At 36.8% G+C, this 17367-nt stretch overlaps 1 protein-coding gene across 3 annotated transcripts in view; it reads right to left on the bottom strand.

Annotated features, from left to right (window-relative positions):
• Window positions 1-397: 397 nt before the first annotated feature.
• KLHL5 (kelch like family member 5) overlaps window positions 398-17367 on the bottom strand; it is a 75600-nt gene continuing 58630 nt past the window's right edge. For 2 of the 3 annotated variants that reach the window (XM_032633489.1, XM_032633488.1), the window contains 3 exons: window positions 13366-13528; window positions 7804-8016; window positions 5020-6288 (listed from right to left, as the gene is read on the bottom strand). In XM_032633489.1, coding sequence (XP_032489380.1) covers window positions 6012-6288; window positions 7804-8016; window positions 13366-13528 — 653 coding nt within the window. In that variant the 3' untranslated portion in view covers window positions 5020-6011. Of the gene's footprint in view, window positions 1524-5019; window positions 6289-7803; window positions 8017-13365; window positions 13529-17367 lie in introns of those variants that run through there. The other variant, XM_032633487.1, reaches the window with a different exon arrangement.

Genomic DNA, 17367 nt, shown 5'->3' with positions numbered 1-17367 from the left:
CATATCCATACTATAATGAATATATGAAATATTAATGTATTTGTCACTGTCACTGCTATTTTCTTAGTGGCCACACCAGTAAAATGCCCATGGAATTTGTTTTGTGCATAGACGTACTAAATTTCTTTGTTTCCTGTGTAGAAACATTTCACAAGCATTCAAAATCAGCTAAAAAAAAGTTTCTTTTAATTTTTAAAGGAAGCAACTAAAATAAAGCCTACCCTGATATAAAATGTAAAAACACATTAACCACAATATGGACTTTTAAAAGGTGGGAATTTAGTTTATACTCATTTTATATTAAGATATAAGTTAAAGACTTATACCTTAAAGGATTTATCATAAAATGTTACTGCCCAGTGCATTTTTGCAAACAATAAATAATTCACTGAGAATATTAACATTCACATGTGTAATTAAAAGTTTACAAATGTACAAAACTTTGGGTAATAAACACTTTAAACTTATTTTTCAAACATTGAATAAGCCCCTTCCCCCCAAACTGTTTGATTACAAAGAAGCACAAAGGATTAACTAACTCTGGCAAAAGACAGCAAACAAGGCAGGGGAGGCAAATAGAGATCTGAGAACATAAGAATATCCAAACAGTTCTGTCAATATAAAAAGACAAAATCAAAACATTTTTAGCGATATAAAAGAAAGCAAATTCACACGATTAAATGCTAATTAGGTGAAAGAACATTAGAGGGTATATAACATTTATTTTCTCCACAAAATTTGCATATCTTAAATTTAATGCAAAACACCATGTTTCAATTCTAATTTAAGAATATCAATAACATGGAGTTTTTGGTGACTCTAGATGGAATGAACATTTAAATAGATCCCAAAGGTCATATCAAGTTTTTATTTGGTCTTTGTTGTTCTAACTCTTTAATATTTTTATTTATTCATTGGACTAAGCCGATTTTAGAAATATATCCACAAGCGAAACATATATAATGCAGCTATTTCTGAAAACAGCTAAATGCATAGTCTTCAGTAATATCATTAAGACAGTGGTTGTAGTTAAGTAAACAAATGAATAAAAATTACCATAATTCATGTATGATAAAGTTACATAGCAAAACATTAGAAGTTTTACCTGGGGTATTTGCACTGTAAGAAAAGAAATGTGGATAATATGAGCAAAATGTGCTTGATTATTAAAAGAAATGAAATTCCCAGTTAACACTGGGTTGTGTCAGGAGCAGTGCATTTGTCCTCATATTTTATATCAGGAACATACGTTCACAATCCACCAGCTGCAGTTTTGATTTGCTAAGAAATAAAAGTATTTAATCCTGGTTCTTCCTTGTTTTAACATCTTCCCTTAGAGACCAGGCACTTCGTGCTCTGGAATGTGGCCTTGCAAATTTACTAAAAACGTATCCATTAATAGTAGAACAATTATACTAAATTCATAAAGGAAGTGAATATCTTCATTTAGAAAACAAAGCACTAAATTATAACTTTACAGTCACAACGCAAGCCCCAGCTCTTCCTAGGCACAGTGGAGCAACCTAAAAAAAAAAAAAAAAAAGACACGTGTTGGGTTTGTGGGTAAAAACATTGTTAATACCACACCAGTCGGTGAAATACTGAAATAGTTCGTACTTGTTGGCAAAGAGCTGCTGCCTGAACTCTAAGCTGGCCCAGGTCTTAAACAAGACTCTTCCTCCTGATGCCAAAGCTTCATAGACTAAATTGTTTTGGGTATATAACATAATTATGTAGTATTTACTTCTCTTTAAAGGTAATTTTTAAAGATAGCACAGGAATTGTTCTACATGAAACACGATTTTGGCCAACATGATGCACAATATGGATGTGAGGAAATGCTGAACACTTAGAGCAACTTTGTGACTAATATGGAGAAAATACCAAGTATTATCCTGAGAGGCCATGCAACGGAAGTGCTGTCTCAGAGACAGTACACAGAATATACCACATGCCCTGGGTCTGTCGACTCCAGAGGAACCGCTAACTTCACATTCACTGATGACCTCAGCGTGGATGAAGGGTCTAAACCCATTCTACTGCTTTTTAACCAGAGTGAATAAATAATAAATACTACCGATTGAACTCCTTAGGAGTGGAAACAAACCTGGTGAATAAACTCCATGACAGTGAGATAGAAGTATGAGGTACTACGGGAAAAGTATAATCTTGACTTATGCATTAGGAACAATTCTTAAATCTTTCACTTCTTGTCTTTTTTTTTAAAGTACTCTAGACACTGGGCAATTCATAGCAGAGATAAGTGTGGACAAGGATAGTTTTAAAAGAAGGACTACTTGGAGCCCAGTAAGAATCTATGCATTTGAGCTAACAGAATTAAGACATTAGCATTTGGGAAGGGGTGACTAATATAAAGTACTAAGAAAGTTTGTTTTGTACTTATGTATGTGGGTGTATGTCATAAAGTACTTTTGTCAAATACATGATATCAAAGTGACTTTCTAGTCATTTTGACTCCTCCTCCCCAGACCAATGAGTGGATTTTAAGAATACATCTGACTTCAATTTTAAGAGAATTCTTGGTTGTTCTCCATCTGAATCAGTTGTTTTGATCACTGTTATATCTTTTTGAACAAATAACCTATTTTAAAACCATATCTACTTACAGTATTCTAGAAGTAACCTCTATGTCATTTAAATCAAAACGTCTGTAATCAGCAGCTTTTCTCAAAACACTCAAGACACTAAGCCTCTACACTGTGAACAGCTGATGTCGTCACGACACCAGCTAGAAAGTTTAGCTTAGAGAATTTATTAAATACAATGCAGTCACCTCCTGCTTTGGGTCAAGGCTGGTAGTGGGGTGGGTGATGGCTTAAGACTTAGTAATCGCATTTCACTCCCTGTACAAATAAATGTCCTCTTGTCCATTTGTAGAAACATTGAATGGAAAACGTTTATTTTTCAGATACTATGGTTGTAAATTCACATTTAGGAGCTTTAAAATCATTTATATGTAGAATCTAAAAAATACAACAAACTAGCAAATATAACAAAAAAGAAACAGACTCACAGATATAGAGAACAAATTATTGGTTACCAGTGGGGAGAGGGAAGGGGGAGGGGCAAAATAGGGCTAGGGGATTAAGAGGTACAAACTATTATGTGTAAAATAAGCTACAAAGATATATTGTACAACACAGGGAATATAGTCAATATTTTATAATATCTATAAATGGAGCATAACCTTTAAAATCGTGAATCACTATATTGTATACCTGTAACTTATAATATTGTACATTGACTGTACTTCAATAAAAAAATTTTTTAAAAAGTAATGGAGATGGCATGTAAACCAAAGAGCTATGTGGTCACAGATTATTAATTTTGATACAGGGTGATTCAGCATAAGGTATTAATTAGCTGTAACAACAAGTCTGAAATACTGGCTAATAGGTTTCCTTATAACTGGCCTAAGGGCTTAAATAAAATACATCTCAGGAAAAGAGATTCTTCTATCTCTTCTTGGATTCCTTGGTTATCATTCACAATTACTTCTGCCACGGTAGGAGGCTGATGGTAGGTAATCTCATAATTTCTATGAAATCCCGTAGCTCTAACTCAAGCTCTCAAATTATGCCTTCTCGCCTTCACCAAGTGATCTCACTTACTTAAGAAACAAGATCAAGGTCATAACAATCTAAGTCTCTTTTTCTATCCTTCTCTTCACTTGAAAACACTTTGTATCTTTCTACACTGATATTCTCATTTTTCCCTCCAGCTTTGGAGGATAAGATCTTTCCTACAGTCTAAGGAGGACCCGCCTTTGCCCTCAATTCTGTTCCTGTCCTTCTTTCAGAAAAGTGCCCTTCAATTTTGCTTTCTCCTTCTAGCATCTGGAACCCTGTTCAACTCTCTTGTCTTCATCTCTATTGTGAAAAAGATCCTAGGCTCAAATTCTAACTCCACCATTTATCTGCTGTGTGACGTTGGGTCACCTATTTAACCTCTCTGTCTCAGACTCCTTCATCCAACATAGTGAGGAAATAATAGTACTTTCCTTATAGTGTTGTTGGGAAGATTCTTTAATGTAAAGTACTTAGACCAGAGTCGGGTACATAAAATGTACTCAGTAAGTATTAACTTTCTATCATCATCATTATTTTAAAATTGTATGCCCCTCTAACTCCCACATTTACTTTTACTCTTCTCTTTACTTTTTACACTGTGTGGTGGCTTCTGCTTGTATCATATTCTCAAAGGTCCTGACAACTTCTTGAATGACAAATCTTCTTCATTCTTCCTTATGCTGTTGAAATTCCCCTCTCCTTTTTTTTTTTTTTTTTAAACATTTTTTTTGGCTGTGCTATGCAGCATGTGGGATCTTAGTTCCTCCACCAGGGATTGAACCTGTGCTCCCTGCGTTGGGAGTGCAGAATCTTAACCACTGGACTGCCAGGGAAGCCCCCTGGCCCCGCCTTTCTTTCTTTCTTTTTTTTTTTTCCCCCGCCTTTCTTTTAATGTTCTATTTCTTTATCTACTAAGACACTCTCTGATCATTCCTTTGCTGTTTCCTTCAGAAGCTGCACCTCTCTATACAACCTAGTAAGTGTATAAATTAAAAATAAACAGGACTTGGTAATATCTCTTGGATCCATCTGTATATTTAACACTTCAAGCCTTATAACTGAAGTAACTTTATAAATGTTTATAAGTAACTTTATAAATGTTTATAAATGTTTTATAAGGCTTCACTTACCCTGCCCCTAACCCAACTCACCCTGTCCCCACCTGCTGACATGTGGACTTTCTATTACTGCATTGCTCTCTTGGTTAAAAGTCTCCACTGGTTTCTCATTACCAAACTCTTTAGGTTGACCATTGCAGACCTCCATCCTGACCCCAACCTTCCTGTCCAATAAGAACTCCTACTCTTCTCAAGCATGGAGCCTTATAACCTGCCATACTTCCTTAATAGAGCCTGCATATTTCTGCTTTAGTGACATTTCTTTCATGTTTTCTCACACAATTTCCTTTTTCCTCCTACCTTTTATTTTTTGGCCACGCTGCGCGGCATGTGGGATCTTAGTTCCCTGACTAGGGAGCGAACACTCGCCCCCAGCAGTGGAAACAAGGAGTCTTAACCATTGGACCACCAGGGAAGCCCCTTCCTTCTATCTTTTTGAATTGGATCAATTCATTAAGGCTTAGATTAAATCCCACTTCTTCCTTACCGAAGCCCTCTCAACAGCCATTTTCTCTCTTCTCTTTGATTTCCTAGGCCACTCACTGCCTATACCATGGGACACTTCATACCAACTGCTCCACACTGTGGATCCTCCCTTTACATGAGCAGATCTCACCTACCTAAGTAGTTAAGCTCTGTGACAGCAGGGATTCTCACAGGTATTGTTTTCTTGACAGTACTTACCACTGGTCCTTGTATGTAGGAAAACCTTGGCTCAATTAAACATCTGAGTGCCTTTTATGTACCATATACTGAATTGGATGCCAGCGGCAGAAAATTCCTGGTTCTGTTCTGGGTGATGATGGAAACAAAGATCTCAAAAGATCATTCTTAGAAGTGCTAGGCCCTCTCAGAAATAGACAAAGAGGGAATTTTTTCTGTTAAGTTTGTCAGGTCAGGTTTCTTACTTGTTAATGTAATTTAGGATTGCCATCTTTACTAGGTTATAACCAGACATTTGATCTGCTCCCAAATATCTGTGGCTTGAGTATTTAAAAATTATTGCTCATGTATGGGTAAGTGGTTCATTTGTTCCTGACTACTATCTTTGTTTTTAATTTTCCACAATCTCCCTCCCTTTATTACAGCCCTCTTGTGGTCCTATCAGCTCTATCTATGCTAGAACATCTCATCAATTCTCAGCAAGTAAATGGTGGCAGCTAATAATAATAACCAACTAATAAGAATTTCTTTGAGTACTAACTTATATTTTAAAGGTAATTTTGGATTTTAACTATACTATAAAATTAAACATTCCCTGTTTTCTTATATTTAGTTAAAAGATGACTTTATCATGTTTATGCTATATATTTTGATATTGGACATAATTGAGAGGATTTGTTTTACCAAAACAATTGTTTGTAACAAAAACAGAGTAAGTGTAATAATGAAAAATGAAATGCCATACCTGGGTCCACTCATTTGTCTGGGGATCATAAGCCTCCACTGTATTAAGGTAAGTCTGTCCATCATACCCTCCGACAGCATATAATTTATCACCAAGTAAACAGACTCCCACGGCATCTCTGCTGATGCTCATAGATGCCACTGCAGTCCACATATCCGTTTTAGGGTCATATCTGAAAGAAAATTTTAGAACTGGAGCTGATATTGTTTTCACAATATTTTACATAAAAATAGTTTTGTCCTTTAATCTTATCTGCTATATAAAGTACATTTGAACATATTTTAGAGAAAAATATCAATATTTTCCTGAAAACTTTTAACTTACAACATAATAGAGCTATTCTGCAGATGCATAACACTTAAACTAGTCAAAAGAGCTAATGTAAATGTTGAAACTGCTTTAAGGTTTCAGGTTGCCTACTGAAAATTTGAGGAAATCAATTCATGAAGCTCTATGTAAGATGACTTACAGCCTCAATCATTGCTAACTGTCCATTTTTGGAGCTTTTTGTTCCTTTCATGAAGTATGTTAATTAGAACTGCCCCAAATTGTCTATCTGAGAGCAGATACATCATGCTAAGATGACTTATACTGCTTCCAATACTTGTATCAATGAACAATTTTTCACTGGGTGCAGTCCTGTAGTGGGCCTGTAATTTATGGGGCAAAGTATATAAAGACTTCTATATCCCTTTCCTGGATTATAACATGTAACAAGCATAGTCTGAATTATTTTCTCCCCAATACAGGTGAAATGCAGGTGTAACTATCATGCTCTCTCAAAAAACACCAACCAACTCTGCTTATTATTTCATAGAAAGCACTTGTCATCAACAAACCTTCATTTCACTTTTTATTCTTCTTCTAGTCATTCATAATGTATTGAATAATATATACACACACATTCATTAACTTCCCATTGCTCTTTAAAATCCAAAGTTTTTAATAAGGCCTCAAGACTCTGCATGATCTGCCCCAATGTCCCCCCACTCCTTCCTGCCGCTCTCTCCATCATTCTTTTTTCTCCAATGACAGTGGCCACCTTCCAGTTTTCTGAATGAAACATATTCCTTCCTGCTTTGGAGTGTTCATACAATCTCCTATTGACTCTACCTCCTAAAGCCCTTCAATTCTCCCCATTCCACTGACCATAGCAGATGGGAGCCTAAGCCACTGTCCAGAGCTTCCACTGACGTCGGGCTCTTTACCTAGGCCCATATTTGAGTTTTGAACAAGGATGACTTGATCAAGATTTCAAGCCTTACTAGCCCTTTATTTTCTTTTAGTATTTCATACTACTTCATTTTATATCAAAATATGTCAGGAATGTCCCTCTCCTTTTTGCTTATTTGGCCTCCAGCCTGTAATTAATTCTCTGTGAAATTTGTCAAACCCCTTTTCTTATTAGGTACAATGTCCAGTACAAAATAGGTACACAATAAATGTTTGTCATATGATTCAATTAATAAACTGTATAATCAATTCTAAGGTCAGATTGAGAGAAGACTGAGTAGGCTCTTGGTGACAGACTGAGAGATGGCCTGAGCAGACCGCCCAGTGCTTACAGAGCTCCTAAGGAACTGCCTTGCACATGGTGGATGCTCAATAAAGAGTTACCAATTCGTGTGGAAGTGTCAGAGGCTTAGGTTTGATTTTTTATTCCTAGTTTTCCTTCACAGGAAATTACCTCTCCACACAGTCTGAGAGTCTGGAAGTCAAGTTGGATGCAGGTGCATCGTGGCCTCCGATGGCATACAGCAATCCATTCCAGGTAGTGACTCCTACTCCCCCTCTCCTTTTTGACATTTGTGCACAGAGTGTCCATTTATTAGTATGAGGGTCAAAACATTCTACTGACTTGAGACAAGAACTGCCATCACGACCACCAACTGCATAAAGTCTGTAAAAACAACAAATGGGATGATAAATAAGAGATGGTGCTATTATTATGCATAAGACAGAGGTTATTCTTATGGTATTTCATTGAATTCAAGGTGCCTATCAACGATAAGAAATACTGTCAATTTATGTGCCATTAAGAAAGAAGACGGGACTTCCCTGGGGGTGCAGTGGTTAAGAATCTGCCTGCCAATGCAGGGGATATGGGTTCAATCCCTTCCAGGAAGATCCCACATGCCGCGGAGCAACTAAGCTGGTGTGCCACAACTACTGAGCCTGTGCTCTAGAGCCCGCGAGCCAGAGCTACTGAGCCAGTGTGCCACAACTACTGAAGCCCACGTGCCTAGAGCCCATGCTCTGCAACAAAAGAAGCCACTGCAATGAGAAGTCCGAGCACCGCAACAAAGAGTAGCCCCCAGTAGCCGCAACTAGAGAAAGCCCGCGTGCAGCAACGAAGACCCAATTCAGCCAAAAATAAATAAATAAATAAATTTATAAAAAAGAGAAAGATGTGCTACCAATTAAATGGCACATATATATCATATATTATTCTGTACATATATAAAAAAGAAAACATAAACTCACATGAAAACAACGACAACATTTTCACAGCTGCCATCTGTTTGACAAGTTATTATTGAGTGTAAAACGCACAATTTTAGAGATGTTAAAGTATGTCTTAAAATAGATAAAATATTGTGTATAAATATACCATGACATTTCTTAAATAGCTAAGATAGGACTTGGTGATAAATGAAAGAAACTAACCTTCTCTGAGCACCTACCACAGGTGAGGCACTTTACATGTATTAATTTAATCACTATAATGATGCTATGACAAACCATTTGTATCCCTGTTGCACAGGTGAAGAAACTGGGGTTCATGGAGATTAAGAGACTTGTACATGGTCACCCAGGAAGAAGCAGAACCAGGACAATAGTTATATTAATGAGCAGTTGGACAGTCAAGAGTCATCTGGTATGTACTTGTAATAGTGAAATATGAGAATAAAACTATAGATTCAAATATATAGATTTACTAGGCAACGTTTAGGACATTAACATACCATATTTATATTTATTGGTATGTTAACTCCTAAACATTGCCTAGTAAACCAATTTATTATCAATCAATATACTGCATTAATTTAAAAGTCTTTTTACTCTGAACTTAAAATATATATAAAATATTTTAAATATTTAAACATTTGAATATTCTTTATTAAGCACAAAATCTTCTTACACTTACTATTCACATAGGAAGCTCTTTGTAGATATTTTTTCTATCATTTAAAAAAAAATAATAAATTCAGTTCACTGCTTGTTCAAAAGCTCACACATTTTGAATTTATGGATGCCTTAGTTAATATTTAGCTATTTTTAATTCTTGAGAAATAATATTTGAACTATATCAAATTTCGGCCCATTAAAACTCTAAGTATTTATATTTGGATAAATATACATATTTTAAAGACAGATTTCATAATTTTAATTCATAATTTAAAGTACCTATGCCACTCAAACTGGTTCTTAAATAATAAGACGACCATATCTTAAAGAGCAAAGCATGTTTGTAGCAGTGTCTTGTTCTAAACTTAAAATATATTAATAGTATGGAATTTGAAATTTATTTGAAACTTTAATCTGTTAAAAATTTTATCTGTTAAAAACTATTTTTTGTGCTACTGTTCTTAATATTAAGCTGTCCTCATCTTTAACTAATACTTGGAAGAATAATTACCTAAATATGGATCATAGAATATTAGAAGGAATCAACTAGAAAATGTCAATAACTAAAAATATATGTACACACTCACATATAGTATCATAGGCTTCCAGCACCCTACCCTCTTCACAGTGAACTCATGGGTCTTCTTGTGAAAAGTGGTGTAGTAGAGTGATTTAGAGCATGAACTCTGGAGCCAGACTCTCTGGGTTTGAATCCTGGTTCTACCACTTATCACTTACTAGCTGTGACTGTGGACAAGTTATTTAATCTCTGTCTGCCTGAACTTCATCATCCATAAAATCTAGAAGCCCTGCCTCACAGGATTATTGGTGATCAAATTTAAAGTACTTTGAATATTGCCTGGCACATGGTAAACATGGTATGTGTTAAAGGGGAAAAATAAATTCTGTCTCTATTTGCATTCTTTTAGAAAACGGTATTTTAGGAGATGTTAAATGTACAAACAACATTCATACTGAGATAATATTAAGGGCTAAAATGTAACACTTTCTGAAGAATCATATCTCACACAATGGTTTTCAAACTGTATTCTAAGACCAGGACTCTGTGGAGGATGTTAGGGGGCCCCCAAAATGGTTCATTTAAAATTAAAGATTAAAAAGTAGTTTTAATTTTCAAAAACATCACCTGGCTCAATTAAACGTCATGCAAAATTCAGAACTCATCTTTCTTCCCCATGACAATATCTATTACAACAAAAAGATAAATATTATGTCAAATTGCAATTGTATTGTACTACATATCTAAAAATAAGATTTAGGTCTCACCTGACTTCTAAAATTATGATCAAGAATACAAGTGGCTGGTAGATATTGTTTGAGATTCAGCTGAGAAAAAAAATGTCTACTACTTTCAAACTACTTGAGCAATTTAACTGAAGAATTTCCTGTGATTCCAATAAATTGCTCTAGTAGTTAAAATAACTATTACCAATTTCAGCTTCTTATCTGCGAATCAGGATTTTCTTCATACTGGACAACCAAAACAGAAATAATCTGTGTTCTTTAAAACAGACTTATGCTTCTACATTGATTTTTACAGTAAGTATTATAAACTCAAACTTATAATAAATTTAAAATAAGTGTATTATAAACTTGAACCTCCATTTGCCTTAAGTATCGAGGTTTTTGTAAGATTTCACTTGAAAGAAAGATTCTATTGCCAAAAGTATTTGCCAGCCAGCCAATGGCTTAAAAGTAGCCTGAGCAACTGGAAGTTTAGACAAAGCTTCTTTCTGTCAAACATGGCAGAAATAAAAATTTTAACACTTTCAAAATTTTAAGATACAGAGTGTAACTCGTAAAACATTAAAACAGTTCTTCCCTAAAGAAACGAACTATATTTTGCATCAGGAAGCATTGTAAAATAATTTAAAATAACAAAAACAGTATTTAACTGGGCTTTTCATTTTATAAATTAAAAAAATTGAGGCACACAGAAATGATTTGTTTTAAATCACAAAGGACTGGTAGAGAGAAGATACATAATTAATTTTTTCAATCAACTGCATATTTAAAATATTAACAACATAATTTCTATTTTTTCCAGGTTCTGGATTTGTACCCCAAAATGGAAACTAACAAAATATTTTAAAACATTGCTACTTTATTTTAGTGCAAGCTTAGAAAAATGGTGGTTGATGGATTAACACATCCTCTTCTTGGGGTGATTAAAGCACTACTGCATATAACTGGTACCAGGATATTCTTCACTAAGGTTGCACACTTCAGCTTTATGTGCTGGATACTGTGCTAGGTGTAAGAAACAAGAAGTCAGATCAGGTCATTCAAGACCATGATCTGCTATAGGAGACGGACCAGTCAATAACTACAATAATAGAGTGGTACATGCTGCAATACAATTATATACAAATTATATACAGTAAAATTGCTGAGGATGGAATGGACAATCAGTGCAGGGGGAATGAAGAGATGAGAGTGGGGATTGGAGGTTTCCTGGAGGTGATTTTTAAGCAAGTTTCAAGGATGCTGAGTTTGCCAGGAAGGAAAGTGGGGGAAACAATATTCTAAGAAAGATGGTGTCGGTTAACAGATAATAGGAATGTGAAACAAAATGTATTTTTCACAAATGGATTAGTTTTGCTGGAGTGTATTATGCATGGGTAGAGGAGAGAGAAGAGGCTAGAGAGGTGGACAGAGGCAAGATCAAAAAGGAGGCTTGGTCAGATAAGCTACTGAAAGGTTTTAAGTAGGAAAGTGACATGGTCCTATTTGTGTTTTAGGCAGAACATTAGGTGAGTCTCTAAAATGAAGAATGAAAGGAAGAGAGTTAAGGTTAGGGACAAAGTGACCAGTCTACCCCAATAGACCAGTTAAAATCACAACGTAGATATACGATACTTTCAAAATCAACTGTCTTACTACTTAGTAGATAAGAAGTCCTTAGCTTCTGATATTATTAGGTACTCTCAGAATTATACTCAATAAATTGTGCTTCAGGTAGGTTAAATACAGAAATATTTATTTCTCATTAGAGAGCAAGAAAAGGTAAGAAAGTAAGATACCTCTATGCCTAGAAGTCCACGATACTGTAGGTTTGGAAATCAGGTTTTAGAGAAGGCATTTATTCTTATGTCTTCTATTAGAAATAAATATTTCTAGCCAGAAATAGTAATTTCTTTTTTTTCACTTTCTATACTCTTTGGTGGCTGACTCTTCTACCAAAGAACTAGGAGAGAAATGTAGTGATAAAATTTGAAGCCATTTCTTTAGCTAAAACAAATGAGGGGAGCTGTATTGAGATCAGATATATTTAAAAAATGGGTTTCTATATCTTATTACTTGTAATCGTGCTAAAAATTAACCAAAAAAAGGATGCAACTAACAGGTCCTGAGGAAACAAGACCTTAGGTCATAAAATATAAAAATATTACTAACATTTTCTCATTTTTTTGATAATCAGTAACAATCCAACGAATAATTTTAAGTCTCTATGTTTTAACCTTGGTTCTTTCCTCTTCCTGGAAATAATGATAAAACATTTTAAGTGAGTAAAGGTATGCAACAAACAACTTTTATTTAATAACCATAAGGGCTTCATTTTATGGAAGAAAGGCCTGAAAAAGATACTATGTGTTTAGTATTTGAGTGGTGGCTCTATCCAAATTTGTTTACTCTATTTAGAGCAGATAAGAAGCAAGAAAGCACCTCTTTCTAAATGCATTCTAGTTTTCAGCAGTTTACCAAGATAAGAAGGAAGTAAAAGTAAGGAAAAATCAGTAGAAGAAATGGAAAGAATTATTTAGGGAAACATGAGAGAGACCATACAAGTTTTAAAAGACCATATACTTTTAAAGTTATATGAACCACCAGATTTTGACGACATTGAATATTCATATAAAATTTATTCACTCAAAATGATAACTAGAAATTTATAATATCTGCACATTAGAATAAAAGACTAACAATGTTGAGCTATTTATATGTAGAGCTATTATAAAAAGAGACTATTTAAAAAGGTTGTTTACATCACTCAAGAGTTATTTCTCTCATGATTTCTATATATCTTTAAGTTGGACAAGATATAGCTTAATACATTTAATTTATTGTGTTTTAAGTGGAACCTTAAATATTTCCTTACTTTCCGCTTAGTACTGCCACACCTACTGTGCTTCTGGGAGTGGACATAGTGGCAACAAAATTCCACTGGCGAGCCTGAGGGTCCCATCTTTCCACTGTATTCAGATAGCTCCAACCATCATGCCCTCCTACTGCATACATAGGACCTTCCAATACAGCCACACCTACAAGGAGACAGGAAAGAAGCAATGACTTAAAAATCTTTTAACTGAAATGTAAGTACAATGAACCTTTAACATGCAAATTTAACTAGGCAAAAATTTATGATAAAGATATCTGGCTTCCTCATAGCTCTTCTTGGTAGATACGTGGGTGGGTGAGGAGGAGCAACAGCACTGTAGCTCTTAAGAGTTTTAGAGGTAGGCCTTCCCCAGTGGCGCAGTGGTTGAGAGTCCATCTGCCGATGCAGGGGACACGGGTTTGTGCCCTGGTCCGGGAAGATCCCACATGCCGCGGAGCGGCTGGGCCCGTGAGCCATGGCCGCTGAGCCTGCACGTCCGGAGCCTGTGCTCTGCAGCGGGAGAGGCCACGGCAGCGAGAGGCCCGTGTACCGCGAAAAAAAAAAAAGAAGTTTTAGAGGCAGTATTTTGAGGTCCAACAGGGGAAAGGTATTTTAAAAAAATACAAGATGCACACATTGCCATACTTAAAACATTTTCCAATAATTTGGACTTGTAACATATTAGAAAACAGCAATTTTATTCTTTTCTCCCTTTAATTCAAATTCATGAGATTTTGCTGTAGATTAGATACCACAATCTATTGGCGTGTTTCATCGTGAGGGAACCAAGACAAATTTCATTTATTCAACAAATAGCTATTGAGTTTCTACTAAGTGTCAGGCACTTAGTAGAACGTAATAGATAAGGCCTCTGCCCTGATGGACCTAATATTTTATTTTATTTTAATCATTTATTTATTTATTTTTGGCTGCTTTGGGTCTTCGTTGCTACACGCAGGCTTTCTCTAGTTGCGGAGAGCGGGGGCCACTCCTCATTGCAGTGCGCGGGCCTCTCACTGTGGTGGCCTCTCTTGCTGCAGAGCACAGGCTCAGCAGCTGTGGCGCACAGGCCTAGTTGTTCCGTGGCATGTGGGTTCTTCCTGGGCCAGGGCTCGAACCCGTATCCCCTACATTGGCAGGCAGATTCTTAACCACTGCGCCACCAGGGAAGCCTCAACCTAACATTTTAGTTAGGAAACAGATACAAAGTATATTTCAGGCGTTGATAAGTGCTAACAAGAAAAAAAAGTAGTGTGACTTACCTGGTGGCGTAGTGGATAAGAATCCGCCTGCCAGTGCAGGGGACACGGGTTCGATCCCTGGTCTGGGGAGATCCCACATGCCAAGGAGCAACTAAGCCCGTGAGCCACAACTACTGAGCCTGTGCTCTAGAGCCTGCGTGCCACAACTACTGAGCCCGTGTGTGGCAACAACCGAAGTCCGAGCGCCTAGAGCCCGTGCTCTGCAACAGGAGAAGCCACCGTAATGGAAAGCCCGCTTACCGCAACGAAGAGTAGCCTCCGCTTGCCACGCCTAGAGAAAGCCCTCGTGCAGCAACAAAGACCCAACAGACAAAAATAAATAAATAAATATATCTTAAAAAAAAATTTAGGGCTTCCCTGGTGGTGCAGTGGTTGAGAGTCCGCCTGCTGATGCAGGAGACGCGGGTTCATGCCCCAGTCCGGGAGGATCCCATATGCCGCGGAGCGGCTGGGCCCGTGAGCCATGGCCGCTGAGCCTGCGCATCCGGAGCCTGTGCTCCGCAGCAGGAGAGGCCACAGCAGTGAGAGGCCTGCGTACCTCCAAAAAAAAAAAAAGGAGCAAAGTAAAAGAGTAGAGAGAATCAGGGGAGACCTCTCAGATAAAGTGACATTTGAACAAAAATGTGAATGAAGTTAGGAAACCAGACATGAATGTATCTGGGGGAGAAGAAGGTGAGATAAAGAGAACACTATGTACAAAGGTCCTGAGGCATGCTTAGTGCATCTGTGGTACATACAGCAAGGAGCCCAGTTGGCTGTGGAGGGTAAGGGGGACAGCGTAGGAGATGAGAGGAAGGGTGGAGTCGAGTCACATGGTGGTCGGGACTATTGTAAGGACTTTGGATTTTATTCTAAATGAGATGGAAAGCCAGCAGAGGGTTTTGAGAAGAGGTTGATATGACCATAGTCAGGTGAGATATAAATATGTATCACCTGAAGGCCAAAACACAAATATTGTGATACGAAGACATTTACTTTTGTGAAATCATGGCCAGATGACATACTCACCATTCATGTATGACCAAAACCAACTTATCATTCCACTCATTTGTGTCCTGCCAATACTGGCTATAGGAGATCTATCTATCTATCTATCTAATCTATCTCCAATTATATATAATACATATTCAATTATATATGTGTGTGTGAGTGTAATTAAGTAATTTAAAATTTACTTAATAAAGATTTCTTTTATAAGTTCAAATTTAAAACATTATTTATTATAAGGTAAATAATATTACAAGGTAAATAGTTACAACAAAGCTGTTTTGAATGACACAAAAATGGAAATAAAGGTTTAAAGAAGACACTGTGAGTGATATGATCATTCTTCTCTGAACTTGCTGCAGTTCAATAAAGTCTTTTGTATGGTACCTAGAACTAATGATAGTATTCCATGCACAATCTCATCTGCACAAGACATAGCTGGATCATGGGCATTCTCATTCTATGTAATACTATATATATAAGATTTATCTTAAGTTAGAATTGATTTTCTTTTCCCCATAGTAGGGGAAAGTTTGCAATTGAATCACACTTTTGACCCTGGATTTTATGGTCAACACAAATTTGTAAGTCCTGTTCATGTTGCTTTTAAGATATATCTTCCTGTTCGTGTCTACGTAATAGTTGATTTTATGGACTCAAGAGTAATGTGTTATGGTTTTCTTTGTTAAATTTCATATAGTTAATTTTAAGCTCTTCTCTCAGTACCTTAGCCCCAGCTGTCTGGTTTTACTCACTTACCTAACTTGGAATTTAAGATCATCTTTCATTGAAACCTAAATGCAACTGGTAGAAACACTTGTCTTTTTGATTTTTTGCTGTATCCACTACCATACCAATCTTCATACCTAGATATTTTTCATCGGCCTTTTGGGCAACCTCTACTGTGGTGCTCAGTATTAATGAATTGAGTATAGTAGAAACCTATGCTATCCAAGCTCAACTATCCTTTCACTGCTACTCATTCATCTTTTAACTCATCTTTTATGATAACCTATCAAATTCTTTATTGCAACTATTTTAAACATTTTCCAAATTGTGATAAATTGACGATAAGGTCACATATTCTTCCTTTCCCAGAATACATGCTTATTTTCAATGTGATTCTTGTAGGTCCTCCCATCAAGAGGAGGAGTCTATTTCTCTATCCTTTGAATCTGGGCTTGGCCATGTGACTTGTTTTGGCCAATGGGATGTTAGCAAACATGAGGCAAGCAGAAGCTTGAAAAGTGTTTGTGCATTGGAGCATGGCTTCTCTTCCTACTTTTGAAACCCTGTGACTGCCACCATTTGCAGAAGCCTGGTCTAGCCTGAATGATTAGCATCATATGGCCCAGTTGCCTCTGCTGCCCAGGCTGACAGCCTGTCTACCAGTACCCACGTGAGTGAGGCCATTCTAGATCAACCAGCCAACCAGCCTGCCTGCCCAACCTAGATTCATGAGAAAACCCAGCAGAAATCTTCTAAGACAGTCCAGACCAGAAGAACTGCCCAGCTGATACACAGATCCATGAGCTAAATAAATGGTTCTTGGTTTAAGCCTCCTAGTTTTTTGTTTTTTTGTTTTTTTTTTTTTTTTTTGGTACGCGGGCCTCTCCTGTTAAGGAGCACAGGCTCCGGAGGCGCAGGCTCAGCGGCCATGGCTCACGGGCCCAGCCGCTCTGCGGCATGTGGGATCCTCCCGGACCGGGGCACGAACCCGTGCCCCCTGCGACGGCAAACGGACTCTCAACCA

The sequence above is a fragment of the Phocoena sinus genome, chromosome 5 (genome assembly GCF_008692025.1).
Source record: "Phocoena sinus isolate mPhoSin1 chromosome 5, mPhoSin1.pri, whole genome shotgun sequence".
Taxonomy (NCBI): domain Eukaryota; kingdom Metazoa; phylum Chordata; class Mammalia; order Artiodactyla; family Phocoenidae; genus Phocoena; species Phocoena sinus.
Note: the sequence above shows the minus strand (reverse complement) of the source record. Positions and strands in the feature narration are given on the sequence as shown.